Source organism: Rana temporaria, chromosome 3, assembly GCF_905171775.1.
Source record: "Rana temporaria chromosome 3, aRanTem1.1, whole genome shotgun sequence".
In the NCBI taxonomy this organism is placed as follows: Eukaryota; Metazoa; Chordata; class Amphibia; order Anura; family Ranidae; genus Rana; species Rana temporaria.
This window is the reverse complement of record NC_053491.1, coordinates 330,916,921-330,934,600: the sequence shown is the minus strand read 5'-3', so window position 1 is coordinate 330,934,600 and position 17,680 is coordinate 330,916,921. Positions and strand designations below refer to the sequence as shown.

Below are 17,680 nucleotides of genomic sequence, written 5' to 3'. Positions count from 1 at the left end.
TGGGGTGTGGCCACGACGATGACGCAGCGACGTGCGCGGCCCTGGAAGTTTAATGCTTCCACGCATGCGTCGAATCAGTACAACGCATGCGAGGGATGGCGGTCGGTCGGACGTGTCCGGTGAGTCTGTACAGACGGCCGAACACGTCCGACGGACGGGATTCCAGCGGACAGATTTCTTAGCATGCTAAGAAATTTTTATCCGCTGGAAACTGTCCGATCCGCGGGACAATTGTCCGCTCGGGCCTACACACGACCGGATCTGTCCGCTGGAACTGGTCCGGCGGACCAGTTTCAGCGGATCGATCCGGTCGTGTGTACGGGGCCTTACATCCCCAGACCCGGCCCTAGCGCTTTTACATTTGAACATAGATAAATTCCAACATAACATGAGACCAGTGGTCTCGCACATACTTTTAGAAACACGATCCAAGATCCTACAAAACTGGAAGTCTAGTCAGGCCATAAATATATCAGATATCATAACAGTAACCCACAGGAACTAAACGTTTGAAAGACTAATAGCCATTAACTCTATGGGATGTAAACAATTTGACGATTGCTGGGCTATTTGGCCCAAAATTTTATGATGTACTGCCACGTTGCTTCATTGTAAGGTACTTTTACTCTTTTTCTTCACGATTTGTATGGATTCATATCAGTAGTTACATATGTCACATTACCTTTGTTACCTTTGATTTCTTGTTGTACTCTGGAAAAGATCAATAAACATATTGATGAAAAAAAAAAAAAAAAAAGTTTCCACTGTGCCAATGTACAGTTTATAGCTCTGCCAGTCTCAGCCCTGTATGGATAGCACAGTGGATACTCGATCAGGGGAGGGGCAGAACCATGTAAGGTATAGTCATCTTTCTGAGTCCTGACCTAATCCGCATTCCCCCACAGAGCAGTACTAAACAAACAGTTTACCTGGCAGTACGAGTGCAGGTACTGTAAATCTGCATTTTTAACCAGGGGCAGCACAGTGGTGTAGTGAGTAACACTTTCGCCTAGCAGCAAAAGGGTCGCTGGTTCGAATCCCGACCACGACACCATCTGCCTGGAGTTTGCATGTTCTCCCTGTGCCTGCGTGGGTTTCCTCCGGGTACTCCGGTTTCCACCCACACTCCAAAGACATGCTGGTAGGTAAATTGGATCTTGTCCAAATTGGCCCAGTATATATATGTATGACTGTGTGTCCCAAGTGTGTCCAGATCCTACGGGGTAAAATGACCGCACCAGCCAAGCAGACACTGGCTGGAAAAAGCGCCTAGAGGCGATTCAGTTCGCATGTGTAGCGCTATACAAGTCATTCATTCATTCAGTTCTCACCTGTTCTTTTGCATAATGACAGCCGGGTAGGACTTTTATCAATCTGGGTGGACCTCATATGATGTCCTCCCGGATTGTGCTGTGGCGTGATCTGTCATGAGCCAATGACTGATCAGTGTACCGACTCTCTGCCAGTACCATGTGACTGCCATGCCAATCACAGTAGAACACATGACAGTTGTAAACAATGGATGGCTTCCTTTCATGCCATCCATTGTGTACATTTGTGTTGCTAGCTGTAATCGGTCAATGTGATCACAAAGATACAGACAGGGCCAATCACAGCCCATCAGTACCCTGTGATTAGCTCTGGCCAATCACAGCCAAACACAACAAAAGAAACTGAATGAATCAATCTCATTAAGTAAAATGCTTGTCGATAGCAATGAAATTCACTACTATAAGCTATCATAATGTGTAATAAAAACAAAATCCTGATCACTTCCCCAGAGTAGTACAATGTTATTATGGTAACATTATTTTGCTCTGGTTACAGTGTGTCTAAAAAAATAAATCCTATAAAAAAAAAAAAGAAAAGAAAAGAAAAAAAGTAAAAATCTTATCGATTTAGATTGGTCAGAATCCTAGATAGGCTGGCAATGGGTTATGTGTGGGTGGTGTCTGAGTGGGCTTTAAAAGTTCTGACTGGCTGGAGGAACTTCCTTTTGCCATTGAGCCCAGCTGAAAGCTACTGAACACCGAGGACGACCTTTATGTAAAGTATCATTGATGTTCTTTTGTTTCATATGGTCTGTAACATTTACTTTTAATGTTTTACGTTAGCATTTCTATTTTCTTGCGAAATAAATAAGACCCTTGTTTATTTAGAGCCGGTTCACACAGGGGTGACCTGTCAGGCAAGACAAGTCGCGGTCCGCAGTAGTCAATGGAAACGTTCTAATAGGAGCGACGCAAGTCGCTCCGACTTAGAAAAAGGTTTCTGCACGACTTTGGGGGTGACTCGGGGTGACTTGCATTGACTTCAATACAGAAGTCATTTTGCAAGTTGCCTCTCAAGTCGCCTTAAGATCGCCTTGCCGAGTCGCCCCCAAAGTCGTGCCGCCTGTGTGTGAACCGGCTCTGAAGCAGTGTGTTTATTTTTAATAGCTAACCTCATTATTGTACTACCACCATTAACGTTATCAGAGCTTTGCTAGACTAGCTAATTATAGAAATAGACAAGTTAATACATATACAAATATAAATAGGGGGAATCCATAACCACCCAAGGACTGCCCCTCTTCCGAAAAGCGATCAATGTTCGGATCCTTTTCCAGAGGCATTTGACCGGTGGTGAGGTTTTAACCCCTTAAATACAGAACTACCATGCCGTAACTGGGCTTAATTAAGCATGGTTGCAGGGCAGTTGCAGCACATCCCCATTCACCTGAATGGATCATGGTATGGGGGGTGGTAGTACTCGCTGCATGTGAGAGGGGGCACAATTCCTGCTGCAGCCGCAACATGTGCATGAGCCCAGCCGCTGCAGCTAAACGGGGAGTAGTTGGTGGTTTTACCATCCCCCAAACTCACATGAGAACAAACACTAAAGTTCTTTTACACACGGTACGATTGTTGGCCATCCGAGCGTCCGATTTTTGTCAATAGGGCGTGTGCCAGGATCTTGTCTTGCATACTAATAGTACACAACTGTCGTACCACAAACACAAACGCAGTGACATACTACAAGGAAATTTAGCTCTTGAGCGGCACCCTTTGGGCCCCTTCTGCTAATTTTGCGTTTGGTGAGCATCTATTCCGAGCATGCGTGTTTGTACTTTTGACTTTTGTGTGATGGACTTGTGTATTGATGATAGGAAAATCAGACAACAGACCGTTGTCCGCCGAAAATTTACTAGCCTTCCATCCATCCAAAAGTTAGTCAAAAATTGTCACAAGGAGTGCACTACCGGTAAGATTTTAGGACAACAGCAACAGACAATCCCCTGACAAAAAACATACCACGTGTACAGGGCTTTAGGCTGTGGTTCCGTGACTAAGACAAGGTTGAGAAACACCGCTTTAAACCCTAAGGTTTTAGACTATGATTAGCAATAAAGGTATAATATGGGGGCTATTTTCTTCCTTTGTTGCTACTGCCACCAAATACCACATACCAAGAACTACATTGCACTGGGGTCTTAGTATCACAGTGCACTAAAATCCCTATTTTAAGGTGAAACATAACCAATACATTGTAATTAATTGCAGCAAAGTAACTTACCATAAAGTTTAAATATGTATGTTGCATCGGGCCATGTTAGCAGGTGCTGTAAAATCCCATCACTGTCTTTTACATGATTTCCTTGGTTATCCTTTGGCCAAGAATTTTCTATAACACTTGAAACCAAACGGCCAAAATTTCCCAGATTGTGCAGACTTAACTGACTAAGAATATTGGACTCAGACTATTTGAGAAAGAGGGAAAAAAAAAGTATTGAGCAAAGTTGAGCTTCAGTTACAGATTTATGTAAAACGTTTAATTGCAAACACACATAAAACAAATCTAAAAGGTTACAAGACTTACTCTTGGCAATTTAATGGTCAGACTTAAAACTCATGTGCACAGGCATTGTTTTTCTGTGTTTGATGTGTGCTTAAAAAACACATCAAAAATGCAAGTCAAAAATTTGCCATTGACTTTAATGGAGCAGTACTAGCCATTTCAGAGGCTACAATTAACCTACTTTGCGGGTCTTCGATGCAGCAAAATGGTCCGGGGCTTAAGTGGTTAATAGGATGCTATTTTGCAATTCGGCACTGCGTCGCTTTAACTGACAATTGTGCGGTCGTGTAATGTGGCTCCCAAACAAAATTGACGATCTTTTTTTCCCCACAAATAGAGCTTTCTTTTGGTGGTATTTGATTACCTCTGTGGTTTTTATTTTTTGCGCTATAAACAAAAATAGAGCGACAATTTTGAAAAAAATTCTATGTGTTTCCACAGTTTAGGAGATACGTATTCTTCTACATATTTTTGGTAAAACACATCGCAATAAACATATATTGATATAACATGATTTGCGCAAGAGTTATAGCATCTACAAAATAGGGGATAGTTTTATGGCATTTTTATTATTGAATTATTTTTTACTAGTAATGGCGGCGATCAGTGATTTTTATTGTGACTGCGACTTTGTGGTGGACACTTTTGACACGTTTTTGGGACCACTGTCATTTTTACAGAGATCAGTGCTATAAAAATGCACCGATTACTGTGAAAATGACACTGGCGGTGAAGGGGTTAACCACTAGGTGGCGCTGAAGGGTTAAGTGTGTCCTAGGGAGCGATTCTTACTGTTAGGGGGTGTGGCTACGAGTAACACGTCACTTATGGCTGTTCCCGACAGTGTTTACAGTTGCCTCTCTCCGTTCTGCAGTTCTGTGACCCGATCGCGGGACACCAGCGGACATCAAGTTCGCGGGTCCGATCACGGAGCTCGCTGCAGGCGATATATACGTTACTTTGCCCAGCCATGCCATTCTGCCAACGTATATGTACAGGAAGCTTTTGGGAATCGGTTAAGGTGCTTTTGAGGGAAAAGTAGGTCAAAGGCGTCATCTTCTTGTCAAAGCCTGTGTTTTCCATTTTAACGTAGCTGCCTCACCAGCCCAAGAAAATATCAATGATTTTCCTCAAAATTCTAAAAACAATACCCCATATTGACAACGTGAAATTGGTTTTTTGAAATATTTGCAAATTCATAAAAAATAAAAAAAATCCCATGTACACAAGTATTCACAGCCTTTGCCATGACACAAATTTTTTAGCTCAGGTGCATCCTGTTTCCACTGATTATCCTTGAAATGTTTCCACAACTTTACTACAGTAAAGTCCAACTGTGGCAAATTCAGTTGATTGGACATGTTTTGGAAAGGCGCACACCTGTCTATATAAGGTCCCACAGTGCATGTCAGAGCACAGACCAAGCCATGAAGTCCAAGGAATTGTTTGTAGACCTCTGAGACTTCTGCAGCATTGAAGGTCCCAATGGCCTCCGTAATCCATAAAGGACCACCCGGCCAAACTGAGTTTTTGAGGGAGAAGGGCCTTAATCAGTGACTCAATGTTCATTCTGACAAAACTCCAGCATTACTCTATGGAGAGAGGAGAACCTTCCAGAAGAGCAACCATCTCTGCAGCACCCCACCAATCAGACCTGTATGGCCAACAGAAGCCTCTTCCCAGTAAAAGGCACATGACAGCTCACCTGGAGTTTACCAAAAGGTACCTGAAGGGCTCTCAGACCATACGAAACAAAATTCTCTTGTCTGATGAAACAAAGATTTGGCCTGAATGGCAAGCGTCATGTCTGGAGAAGACCAGGCAACACTCATCACCTGACCAATACCATCCCTACAGTGAAGCATGGTGGTATGGTGGTATGGGAATGTTTTTCAGTGGTAGGAACTGGGAGACTAGTCAGGATCAAGAAATTCAGCAATGTACAGAGACAGCCTTGATGAAAACCTGCTCCAGAGCGCTCTGGACCTCAGACTGGGGTGCAGGTTCATCTTCTTTTTTTTTTTTTTTTTTTTTTATTTGAAAAACAGGGACAAGGCCGCGCGGGCCGACAAGCAAAAAATACAGTAGTACACACAGTGCACGCAATGCATAGAATCACACATCAACAGAACACATTGCATTAGAAACAGTGCTACCTTCCCCCCGGAAGCCCCCCCGCGGGCCGCCAGCGCCGATAAGGGCCCGCGTCCCCGGGGGAAGGCCCGAAAGCCGCCCCGCACCAACAGCCCGCGGCGGCCCCCAGGGAAGGGGAGGAGGAGCTCCCCAGCCTGTGGTAAGCATCATAACAACATGCCCGGACCGCGCAACCGGCCCCAACTTTTTCTTTTTATACAGGAGGACCCCCAGGTGGGGGTCATGTAAAAAGGTCAAGGTTAGAGGAACAGAGTAGAGGTGTAGCTCGGAAGAAGGAGAGGGAGAAGAAGAAGGCGGTCAGAGATAGGGAAAGAGGGGAGAAGGAGAGAGGGGAGTAGGGGTTTAATTCTTCTAGTCGCACGCCCCTCCGTAGGGAGGGGGGGGGGGGGGGGCTCGCATGTAGCGCTCCGCGCCAGCACAGAACCGGTCAGGGATTGGAGGGCATCCGCCCACAGGTATATGTTCACACATCCGCTGAGGGCTCTCTCAGTGCCTGGCCCTCAGCCGAGTATCTAAAAATATCCCAGAGCTGCCAGGTGTTTTTAAAGGTTTCCTGCCTGTTGTGCGCTGTGAGGGCAGGTTCATCTTCTAACAGGACAACAACCCCAAGCACACAGCCAAGATAACAAAGGAGAGGCTATGGGACAACTCTGAATGTCCTTGAGTGGCCCAGCTAGAGCCCAGACTTGAACCCGATTAACCATCTCGGGAGAGATCTGAAAATGGCTGTGCACTGACGCTCCCCATCCAACCTGATGGAGCTTGAGAGGTCCTGCAAAAGGAGAATGTGAGAAACTGCCCAAAAATGGGTGTGCCGTCATATTTAAAAAGACTTGTAATTGGTGCCAAAGATGCTTCAACAAAGTATTGCGTAAAGGCTGTGAATACTTATATACATGGGATTTTTTGGGTTTTTGATTTTTAATAAATTTCAATCCTAAAGATTTCAATCCTCACAATGATACACTGATGACAAGAAATGTTTTTTCATCATTCCTGCATCCCTGTAAATGGTTAGGCATGTTGTGCTGGATACTATTAGTGCCAGGTAAACTGTATAACTGCAGGATGCAGTATATTAACCACTTAAAGCTCTGCAGCAAGTTGGCTCTATTACGCGAATCAGCGTCATTGTACATTGCTTCGTTTAATAGATATAGCAGGCCCAAATGGCGGCCCCGGAGCCCGTGTACGTGGCCGGTGGGATGCTCCACACAGAGACAGAATGGGGATCTGTCAGTGTAAACACAGTGGATACCCGTTCTGACAGGGGAGCTGAGAGTGATTTTCTGTTCCTAGTAATTAGGAACAGCAATCTCTTTCCTCCTCCAGTCAGCCCAGCACCCACACAGTTAGAAACACCTCCCAGGGAACACATTTAAACCCTTCCCAGAAGTGTTGGATTATGCACATACTTCAGCCAGTAGTTTATCTTCACTACTGCAACAATCGGGGACTTGGGGAGAGGGCAACCTAAAACATTTTTTTTTGCAGGGAACAGTTTGTTGTACTTAAAGAAAGAAAACTAGAAACATATGAAATATGCATGAAAAATTGCTTCCAAGTAATCATTATAATAATCGCGTACTTACATAAAATATACAGCCTCTCAAAATGTATCTAAAATTACATTCATTTAAGAAAAAACTTTGGTGTGAAGTAATTTACCAGGCAAGCCATATGCACAGCTCCAATTGCACAGTCTTCAAAGCATTTATTAATTGATGGATGAAGATCTTTAAACTGATATTGTTCTTTACAGTACAAGTTAATCTGACCAACTGCATCTTCCTATAAAAAAATATAAAAAAACATGGATTGGTGCCATTTCCACAGCATTTATATACAATTTAGAGTATAACCGCAACATTACCCTTTCTTAGAAGTGCTTTATAAAGGGGCAATGGGGCAAGAACCTCTGTCTGGATAGTACCTGCTGTCTTGAGGGATATTTCCCCTCACTTACTGCAGTGACAATTTTGGCACCTAAACAAAACAACCGAGTACGGTTTGTGATACTTTTTGCACTAACAAACATTTTCAGACAAGCTTTTATAGCGTGTCCCTTTCTTCAAGGTCCAAGCAGTTCTAATACAGAACATTTTGGCACAAACAAAAAAAAAAGGATCACAGACTGTAGTCATTTTGCAAGTGCACTAATATGGCTAGAATCACATCAAGCATGATGGAAGATCCTGCATATAGCCTAATGAAAAAGAAGTTAACTAACCTGATCACAAAGGAAACACAGATCAACAGTGACATAATTTTTCTCCCAAGATGAAATAAAAAAAAAATATATATATATCTTATACCACATGGCCTCCGGATTAAAAATCCTTATGCAAATACACTTAACAACTTAAGACTAGGACCATTATGCAGGTTAAGGACCTTGCCCCTTTTTGCGATTTGGCACTGCTTCGCTTTAACGGACAATTGCGCGGTCAAGCGACGTGGCTCCCAAAAAAATAAATTTGCGCTATAAACAAAAGTAGAGTGACAATTTTGAAAAAAATGCAATATTTTTTACTTTTTGCTATAATAAATATCCCCAAAAAATATATAAAAAAAAAGTTTTTTTCCCTCAGTTTAGGCCGATACGAATTCTTCTACCTATTTTTGGTAAAAAAAAAAAATAAAAAAAAAATCGCAATAAGCTTTATTGATTGGTTTGCCTAAAATGTATAGCGTTTACAAAATAGGGGATAGTTTTATGGCATTTTTATTAATATTTTTTTTTACTACCAATGGCGGCGATCAGCAATTTTTTTCGTGACTGTGACATTATGGCAGACACATCGGACACTTTTGACACATTTTTGGGACCATTGTCATTTTCACAGCGAAAAGTGCTATAAAAATGCACGGATTACTGTGAAAATGACAATGGCAGTGAAGGGGTTAACCACTAGGTGGCACTAAGGGGTTAAGTGTGCCCTAAGGGAGTGATTCTTGCTGTAGGCGTGACGTCACTGATGATCAGTGTCACTGCCACACAGAAGAATGGGGAAGGTGTGTTTACACACACCTCTCCCCGTTCTTCAGCTCCTGTGACCGATCGCGGGTGCGGTCACGGAGCTTCGGACCGGGGTCTGGGCTCTTAAAGGGGACGTGTATATACGTCCCTGTTCCCAGCCATACCATTCTGCCGACGTATATTGCCGTGCGGCGGTCCTTAAGTGGTTAAAGTGGACGTTAACCTGAATTGTTTTATTTATTTTTTGGCTGGCACAATGTATAGTATAGGATTTCAGATCATCTGTGCCCAGTCTTGCCACAAAAAAAGAATTCAGCTCTGAGCAATCCTCTTATCTTTTGTCAGTGAGATAAAACAGACAGAGAAAAATACAAATATATACACTGCGCTTTTGAATATCACACAATAAATGTGTGCTGAAGATTAAAACAAACACATGTAGTGTTAATGTGACATATGTGACATAGATGTGATATGACCAAAATAAAAATAATAATTATGTCAATTAAAACATTAATAATAAAGTGTTCATGTGCTTTGTAACACAGATATAAGTGTCCGGTGGTATACGTTTTATATGTTTTATAAAACAATGCTGTGACAGTCCTGTTGAAAAAAGTGCATATGCGTGGTATCCAGTAATAGCACTGCTGACATGCTTATAAATCCATGCGTCTGAAAATGATTGACAGGTGTTGCAGATCATGCATTGGTGCTCTCATTCCAGTGACCCCCTAGGTATTAAATGCTCACCTTGGAGCGTGCAACTTAGCGATTATGCTCAGACAGTACACGCTTGTGAACCCCCCCTGGGTTCTATAATGGTAACAGGATCCTGGGCTTCCCACACAGTGGCCCGGATTCAGATACAATAGTGTATCTATCGGCGGGCGTAAATTAGGGCGCAAGTTCCGTATTCAGAAAAAACTTGCGCCCTAAGTTAAGGCGGCGTAACGTATATGGTCCGGCGTAAGCCCGCAGAATTCAAATGTGGATGATGTGAGCGTGTTTTATTTAAATTAATTGTGACCCCACGTATTTAAAGTTTTTTACGAAAGTGCGCATGCTCGAAATTACGCCGCAAATCGTCATTGCTTTAGACGTGAACTTAACTTACGTACAGCCCTATACGTGAACGACTTACGCAAACTACGTAATCGACGTAAAATTTGACCATGGCCCGACGTTCATACTTAACAAAGCATACCCCTCATAGCAGGGGTAACTTTACGCCGGAAAAAGCCTAACGTAAACGACATAAAAAAATGCGTCGGGCGGACGTACGTTTCTAAATCGGCGTATCTACCTAATTTGCATATTCCTAGCGTAAATCGACAGAAGCGCCACCTAGCGGCCAGCGTAAATATGCAACTAAGATACGACGGCGTAAGAGACTTACGCCGGTCGGATCTTAGGGAAATCTATGCGTAACTGATTCTATGAATCAGTCGCATAGATACGACCCTGCAACTCAGAGTTACGACGGCGTATCCAGAGATACGCCGCCGTAACTGCTATCTTAATCCGGGCCAGTATCTCCGGAATAATGGGGAATAAAACACCTTGATAGTGTGATATTGCTTTAAATGTTTTATTAAACAAATAAGAACAACCCCCCAATGGGGTACTCACATGTACCAGGTGCGTTAGTGCACCACTCTGTGTATGGCATGAAATATTACAGCGGCTGGTTTTGGAATGGTGTATGTTTTCCTCCTAAGCAGGTAGACTGGTCGTCATGTCGTCTTGGCCCCTTCCCTACACGTGTTCGATACAGGGTAATCGTATCTTCATGAGGGGTATTTCTGCCTGATTTTATTTACTATTTTTGTCTACGTGCATGAGCTTATGAGATGTGTGTAACGCTTGCAGTTGGTTAGTGATATCCATTAGGCTTTGGGTTGATTGAGGCTCGCAGGAATTCTATTACTTTCTTAAGGCTCGTACACACGATCAGACATCCAACAAACTTTCCCTTGGATTTTTGTCCTAATTGATTTGTCCGGTCACACCCATAGCATACACACGGTCAGACTTTTCTGCAAACTTTTCTAAAAATTACCCAACATCACGTGGTTTTTCTGCTCTTTACCGCCACCCTTTGGTTAACTTCTGCTATTGTTTGTTGATTTTAACATTGGTTCTGAGCATGCGTATTTTCACTTTGTACAAAAGTTGGTTGGCTTGCTGTACACACGGTCAGACAAGGCACCATCGGACTTTTGTTGCTGAAAAGTTGGTCCGTTTGCAGACCCAACTTTTTGTCGGATGAAACCCGAAAAAGTTGGTCCGATGGAGCGTACACACGGTCGGACAAATTAGAAAACTTGCAGATTTTGAAGTTGGTTGGCAAAAAGTGTGACCGTGTGTATGGGGCTTAAGACAAACAGAGAAAACCCTGTCTATTCTCCCCCCCCTGCTCTGGGACAGGTGATTTACATATCTTATGCATGAGCCTGAGACATTTCCCACCCCCACTCCATTCTTCTGCAGCTCTCCCATGATTTGCTGTTCCACATCTCAGCATGATTGGGCATGATGAAGTCATGTGGTTACTTTTCTGGGTTTTGACTGTATGTTAGTGATCATAGCAGAATTTAGTGCAAGTAATACACAGGTGAAAATGCAAGCTGACAAGGGGAGTGTAGAGGAGGGTGGGGAGTCTACTGACATCACGACTCCACCCACCGAGCTTCAGACAACAGACCCACCCACAGAATCTGCAGTTTTTCAGGTCTCATAACAGACAGAGGGCAGACATTTGACAGGTAAGGATACATGCAGGAGGCATGTATAACCTTATAGATAACCACTATGTCAGTAGTTTAGAAAGGATGAGAGTGGGTTTACATCCACTTTAACTCTCCTTCCACAGAAGGACTTTGTAAACGTACCAGTGATCCAAGTTTAATTACCATTGCCGAGTATGTACGTTTATGTGTTTTTTTCCCCCTCTCAGACTGTTACTTAACATTCTGCTAAAACTTTGTGTATTAGTACTGCTTTGACCTTGAAGAAGTGGAAGCTTGTCCTGAAAATTGTGATGTTAGTGCAAATAAAAAAAAAAGTATCATGGACAGTACTCAATTGTTCTTTTTGCAAGTGCACTAATACGGCTACAATCACCTCAGTCACCTAAACAGGACATTTTACAAAGGATAAAAAAACGTGCTCGTTTCCTGTGGTTTCCCTGTTAGGGACATTTGTCCCTTGCTTTCCCTGTGGCAATGCTGTCACCAGGAGAGTAAGTGAAGGTAAACCATCCAAATGGAACGCAGACAGCAATAAATGCTTAATAAATACCATGCTATTCATTACAAACCAAAAACGTTTTGGCAGAATTTCCACTTTAAAAAAAAGCAAGGGAGTCCAGCCACTTTTTAAATTCTGCTTTCCACTGTAAAACAGTTATGCCAAGTGTACACACTTGCATCTTATTTTTATTTAACTGAGAGAGCTGGCCTCTCTGCTTTTTCATCTAAACATAAAATATTGCATAGGAATGTTTTATACATTTTACCACCTGCTACTAGCACCTGGCGAGGTCATGGTAACAGCCCCAGTTCATGAAGCCTAATCTTCTTTTACATTGTGAACAGACTGAATAGCCCAATTTGAGAATTGACCCGAATAGCAGGAGATTGGATTGCAAACACAGGTGATTAGCTCATACATTATGCAATTTTCTTTCCTTCAACCACGAGTTGAAGGAAAGAAAATTGCTTGATTTCCCCATCAACACAGTCAGTTTTGATGGGGGAATTCCACTTGCAGAGTCTTCCCCACCAGCAGAATAAATTGATTACTGCTGGCGACTATATTCGGGGGCAGATATCATACAAAAAAACCTGTCTGGTTGTACTGAAGTTGATTGATGGATCGACTTCAGTACAGCTAGCCTTCCCTTAATTGAATAAAACCTTTATTAATATATATATATATATATATATATATATATATATATATATATATATATATATATATATATATATATATATATATATATATATATATATATATACACACATACATACATACATACATACATACATACATATATATAAAAAATATGCTGAGAACTCAATAGGCTTGAATTGCAGAGCACGTTAAGATCAACTATAAGGAAACCTAGCATTGCCTGCTTTCTTGCTTGGTTGCCTCTGCAGATTGAAAATCTTGACAGGCCCATTTCTTCTGAGAAACAAGTGAAGTTTGTCTAAAGTCCATATCAAAATTCTGCTAGCCAAGCAGGAACCGAACAAATTTCAATCCGTCTATGGCTGGCTTTAGACACACTCCACTTCTTTGGACTGTCAGAATGGTCAATCTGCAGAGACAATCAACAAGAAAGCAGGCAATGCTGGGCTTCCTTATAAGAAATCTTAACATGCTCTGCAATTCAAGCTTTAATAAATGGACACATGCCTATCCAGGGAGCCCACGATGGCCACACCCCAGCCGATCTTCAGATCAGCTGTCGGGTGCAGCTGCCGCCATTCCTGTTAAGGGACCCAGCAGTGGAGCCTTTTGATTTCACATCCGGTTCCCTACTGTGCATGAGCAAAGCACGCTGCAGTTTCCAATTGGTCAGGCGGTGAAGGCAGAAAGGGGGCCGAAATTTCGAGAGATAGAGTCGTGGCCCCGTCTTTCGAAAGTGGGAAATGGTACCTGTCAAAAACAGGTATCTGTTCCCCCCTTCTCCCTGAAAGGTGCCAAATGTGGCATCAGAGGGGGGGGGGGAGGAGACAAATAATCGGAAGTTCCACTTTTAAGTGAAACTCTGCTTTAATAAATGCTCATCGTACTACGTATGTATCAGTAAAGAATTTATACAAATAAGGAAAAAACATAAAAATTGCAAACAGTAAAGAAAAAAAAAATATTACCAAAAACACTGTAGCTTCCCTTTAACATAGCTTTGAGTTAGCTAGGTAAATCTATGGAAAGCTGTAATTTGAAGGGTTTGGAAGAACACAGAACAGAAAACAAACAAATCTTTTAGGTGAATGTCTGTATAAAATAGGATACCTGTTTTATCTTTCTGTGTAAAACACACAGAAGAGAGTCCTTCCACTTTGGAGTTACATTTTCACCAGCCTTCAGAATCTGATCCCATACCTTGATCAAACAGGACAAGTTGAATCAAATACAGAACAACAGTAAAAATATCATTACTATGCAAATGTCACCAATTCTCTATATGGCATGTATACTTGCATAAATACAAATTGTGGCTTTTAATTATAACTCTCTTTTTTGGCATCAATAATTAACATTTTAGAAAATATAAAGGGATACAATGGCATCACAAAATCAGAAAAAGGTACAATATTAAATCCAAACTCCAAGTTTAAACATATATATTTTAATGTTCCCTCTCCCCCTTTAATATCCCCCCTCTGGAGATAAAAAAAAAAGTAGCTTGGTCCGCAATACTTAAATCAACATGTTGCCTGCAGTTCCTCTTCCTCTCCACAAGGTGTTCTCAGTCATCCGAGTTATATGACACACAGCATTACTCAAATCGGTCAAACCGGTAGAAGAAGAAAATACTGTGAATGCCCCCCCCTCCTGAGCACAGCACACTGCACATCTAGTGTATTTATGTAGAGAAGAGTTCTGATGTCATCACATTAGCACTGTTCTCTGCATCACCCAGGACTGACCACCACCAGCAGTAGTCTAAAGAAAAAAGGGAACTAGCATGTCACATGACTGGACTGAATACATCAGGTGAAGGCAAGTAAAAAAAAAATGTAAATAAGCATAACATACTTCTAGCCTGAGCCTCAAGGGGGAGCCCAGAGCCAGATTGGCATAGTAGAGACATTACTCATACATTGCCTTGAAAAGGTATTCATACCCCTTGAAATGTTCTACATTTTGTCATGTTACAACCAAAAACTTGAAACTGGAAGGAAAATGATAAATGGTTTTCATAATATTTTACCCCCTTTCACTGCAATTACAGCTGCAAGTTTTGTTGTTTATGTCTCTACCAGCTTTGCACATCTACAGAGTGACATTTTTGCCCATTCTTCTTTTCAAAATTGCTCAAGCTCTGTCAGATTGGATGGAGAACCTCTGAATAGCAATTTTCAAGTCTTGCCACAGATTCTCAATTAGATTTAGGTCTGGACTTTGACTGGGCCATTCTATCACATGTATATGCTTTGATCTAAACCATCCCATTGTAGTTCAGGCTGCATGTTTAGGAACGTTGTCCTGCTGAAAGGTGAACCTCCGCCCCAGTCTCAAGTCTTGCAGACTAACAGGTTTTCTTCTAAGATTGCCTTGTATTTGGTGCCATCTATCTACTCATCAACTCTGACCAGTCCCTGCTGAAGAAAAGCATCTCAACATGATGCTGCCACCACCATGTTTCACGGTGGGGACGATGTGCTCAGGGTGATGTGCAGTGTTAGTTTTCCACCTCACATAGCATTTTGCTTTTAGGCCAAAAAGTTCAATTTGCTGTGTCCCCCATGTGGCTTCTCGCAAACTGAAAACAGGACTTCTTATGGCTTTCTTTCAATAATGGCTTTCTTCTTGCCACTCTTCCATAAAGGCTGGATTTGTGGAGTGCACAATTAATAGTTGTACTGTGGACAGATTCTCCCACCTGAGCTGTGGATCTCTGCAGCTCATCCAGGGCTACCTTGGCTGCTTCCACGATTAATATTCTCCTTGCTCGGCCTGTCAGTTTAGGTGGATGGCCATGTCTTGGTAGGTTTGCAGTTGTGCCATACTCTTTCCATTTTCGGATGATGGATTGAACAGTGCTCAGTGAGATGTTCAAAGCTTGGGATATTTTTTTTATAACCTTCTCCACAACTGTATCCCTGATCTGTCTGGTGTGTTCCTTGGCCTTCACGATGCTGTTTGTTCACTAAGGTTCTCTAAAAAACCTCTGAGGGCTTCACAGAACAACTGTATTGATACTGAAATTAAATTACACACAGGTGGGACTCAGATTACTAATTAGGTGACTTCTGAAGGCAATTGGTTCCACCAGTTTTTACTTAGGGGTATCAGAGTAAAGGGGGATAATCACAAATGCACACCACACTTTTCAGATATTTATTTGTAAAAAAAAATTAAAACCATTTATCATTTTCTTTCCACTTCACAATTATGTGCCACTTTGTGTTGGTCCATCACATAAAATCCCAATAAAATACATTTACATTTTTGGTTGGAACATGACAAAATGTGGAAAATTTTAAAGGGTATGAATACTTTTTAAAAGACACTGTAAGCATGTTAATGTGCTTGAGTCCATGTCGGCAGACTTTTCATTTTTAAATGGGTATTGAAACTGTATTGAAACTGACAAATTATCAATAAGTAGAATAGCTGCACTGGTAACTGCTTATCTTTCATTAAACAATTATAGAAGTATAAAAAAAAATTTACCCAAAGCTCTGAAGAAAACTTTCCATACTCATAGAAATTAAATCTGTGCCCAAACACATCTTCAAGCCATTTGTTCGTCAGCAGCAATGCATCTTCTAAAATCTTCTCTAGATCAGGCTCTTGTGAAGTAGATTCTGATGCCTCTTCTTTACAATGATGCTAAATTAAATAAAAACAAAGATGAATCAGTGTACACGTACAAAAGAAGATACACACTATATGGGCAACATTTTTGGACACCAGAGCATCACACCTATAGAAGCATACAACATTCCAAAACTATGAGCATTTGTGTGGTCAGGTAATGAAGCTGGACAAGAAGATATTGTTTTAACGTTTTAATTCATCCCAAAAGGGTGTAGGCACCCCTTGGGTTCCTCCACACTAAACTCATCATACCATGTATTCATAAATCTAGCTTTGTGCACAGGGGCACAATCTTAAGCCTCGTTCACACGTTTGGTTTTCTCGGCAAGAACCAGCAAGAAAACAGCTGGCAGAGCTTTCTTGTCGAGTAAACCGAGCGTGTGTACGAGGCTTTCAGGTTTCTCGTCGGGAAATCTGGCCAGAATCTCAACGAAAAAAATGGGGATCCTGCTTTCTATTTTCTTGTGGGGATTCTTGTCTGCCTTTTTTTCCCCGACGAGAAACCCAAGTGTGTGTATACTTACCTGTCGCCGTGGAAAAGCGTGCATGCTCGAAATGACTTTGACGCATGCGCGGTAGCTTCCAGGGTAAAGCAAGATGGTGGCGAAGGCATCAAATGTGACGAGCGTCGTACGCGATGACGTCGCCACATTCTTGCCTTTCAAAACAAACCGCGGTTCTTTTGAAAGGACTGTGTGTACAATTGGGCGGCAAGAGATTATTGCCAAGAATCTCGTCAGGAAATAATAGGATTTTTTGTACTCACCGTAAAATCCTTTTCTCTGATGTCCATGGACGGACACAGCTCCTTAAATCTTGACAAGTGGGTTATGAAGTAGCCGGAGTCGCTGAAGGTGTTTTACCCTGGTTCTCCTCCTTCTTGGAAAACCGATCACAAATAGTGAAACTGGGGTCTTTCACTTCTGAAAAACGTACGGTATCATGCGGAGTCCCTCAGGGATCTCCCTTATCGCCCGTATTGTTTAATATCTATCTTCGCCCTCTCTTTGAAATCATCAGTAACCAGAAGTTACTTTACCACTCCTATGCAGACGACACACAACTGTATTTCCGCATCTGCAACAAAAAGGATCATTCTCTTGGACTAGAGAAATGCCTTACTCTAATAGATAACTGGATGACAAA

General features: G+C 42.0%; 1 protein-coding gene across 5 annotated transcripts in view; it reads right to left on the bottom strand.

The window, feature by feature from the left end:
- Positions 1-17,680, bottom strand: part of RNF213 (ring finger protein 213) — a 520,350-nt gene that overhangs the window by 266,794 nt on the left and 235,876 nt on the right. For all 5 annotated transcript variants that reach the window (XM_040345008.1, XM_040345007.1, XM_040345006.1 and 2 more), the window contains 4 exons: positions 16,388-16,546; positions 14,000-14,089; positions 7,660-7,782; positions 3,556-3,739 (listed from right to left, as the gene is read on the bottom strand). In XM_040345008.1, the coding sequence (XP_040200942.1) occupies positions 3,556-3,739; positions 7,660-7,782; positions 14,000-14,089; positions 16,388-16,546 (556 nt within the window). The remainder of the gene's footprint in view (positions 1-3,555; positions 3,740-7,659; positions 7,783-13,999; positions 14,090-16,387; positions 16,547-17,680) is intronic.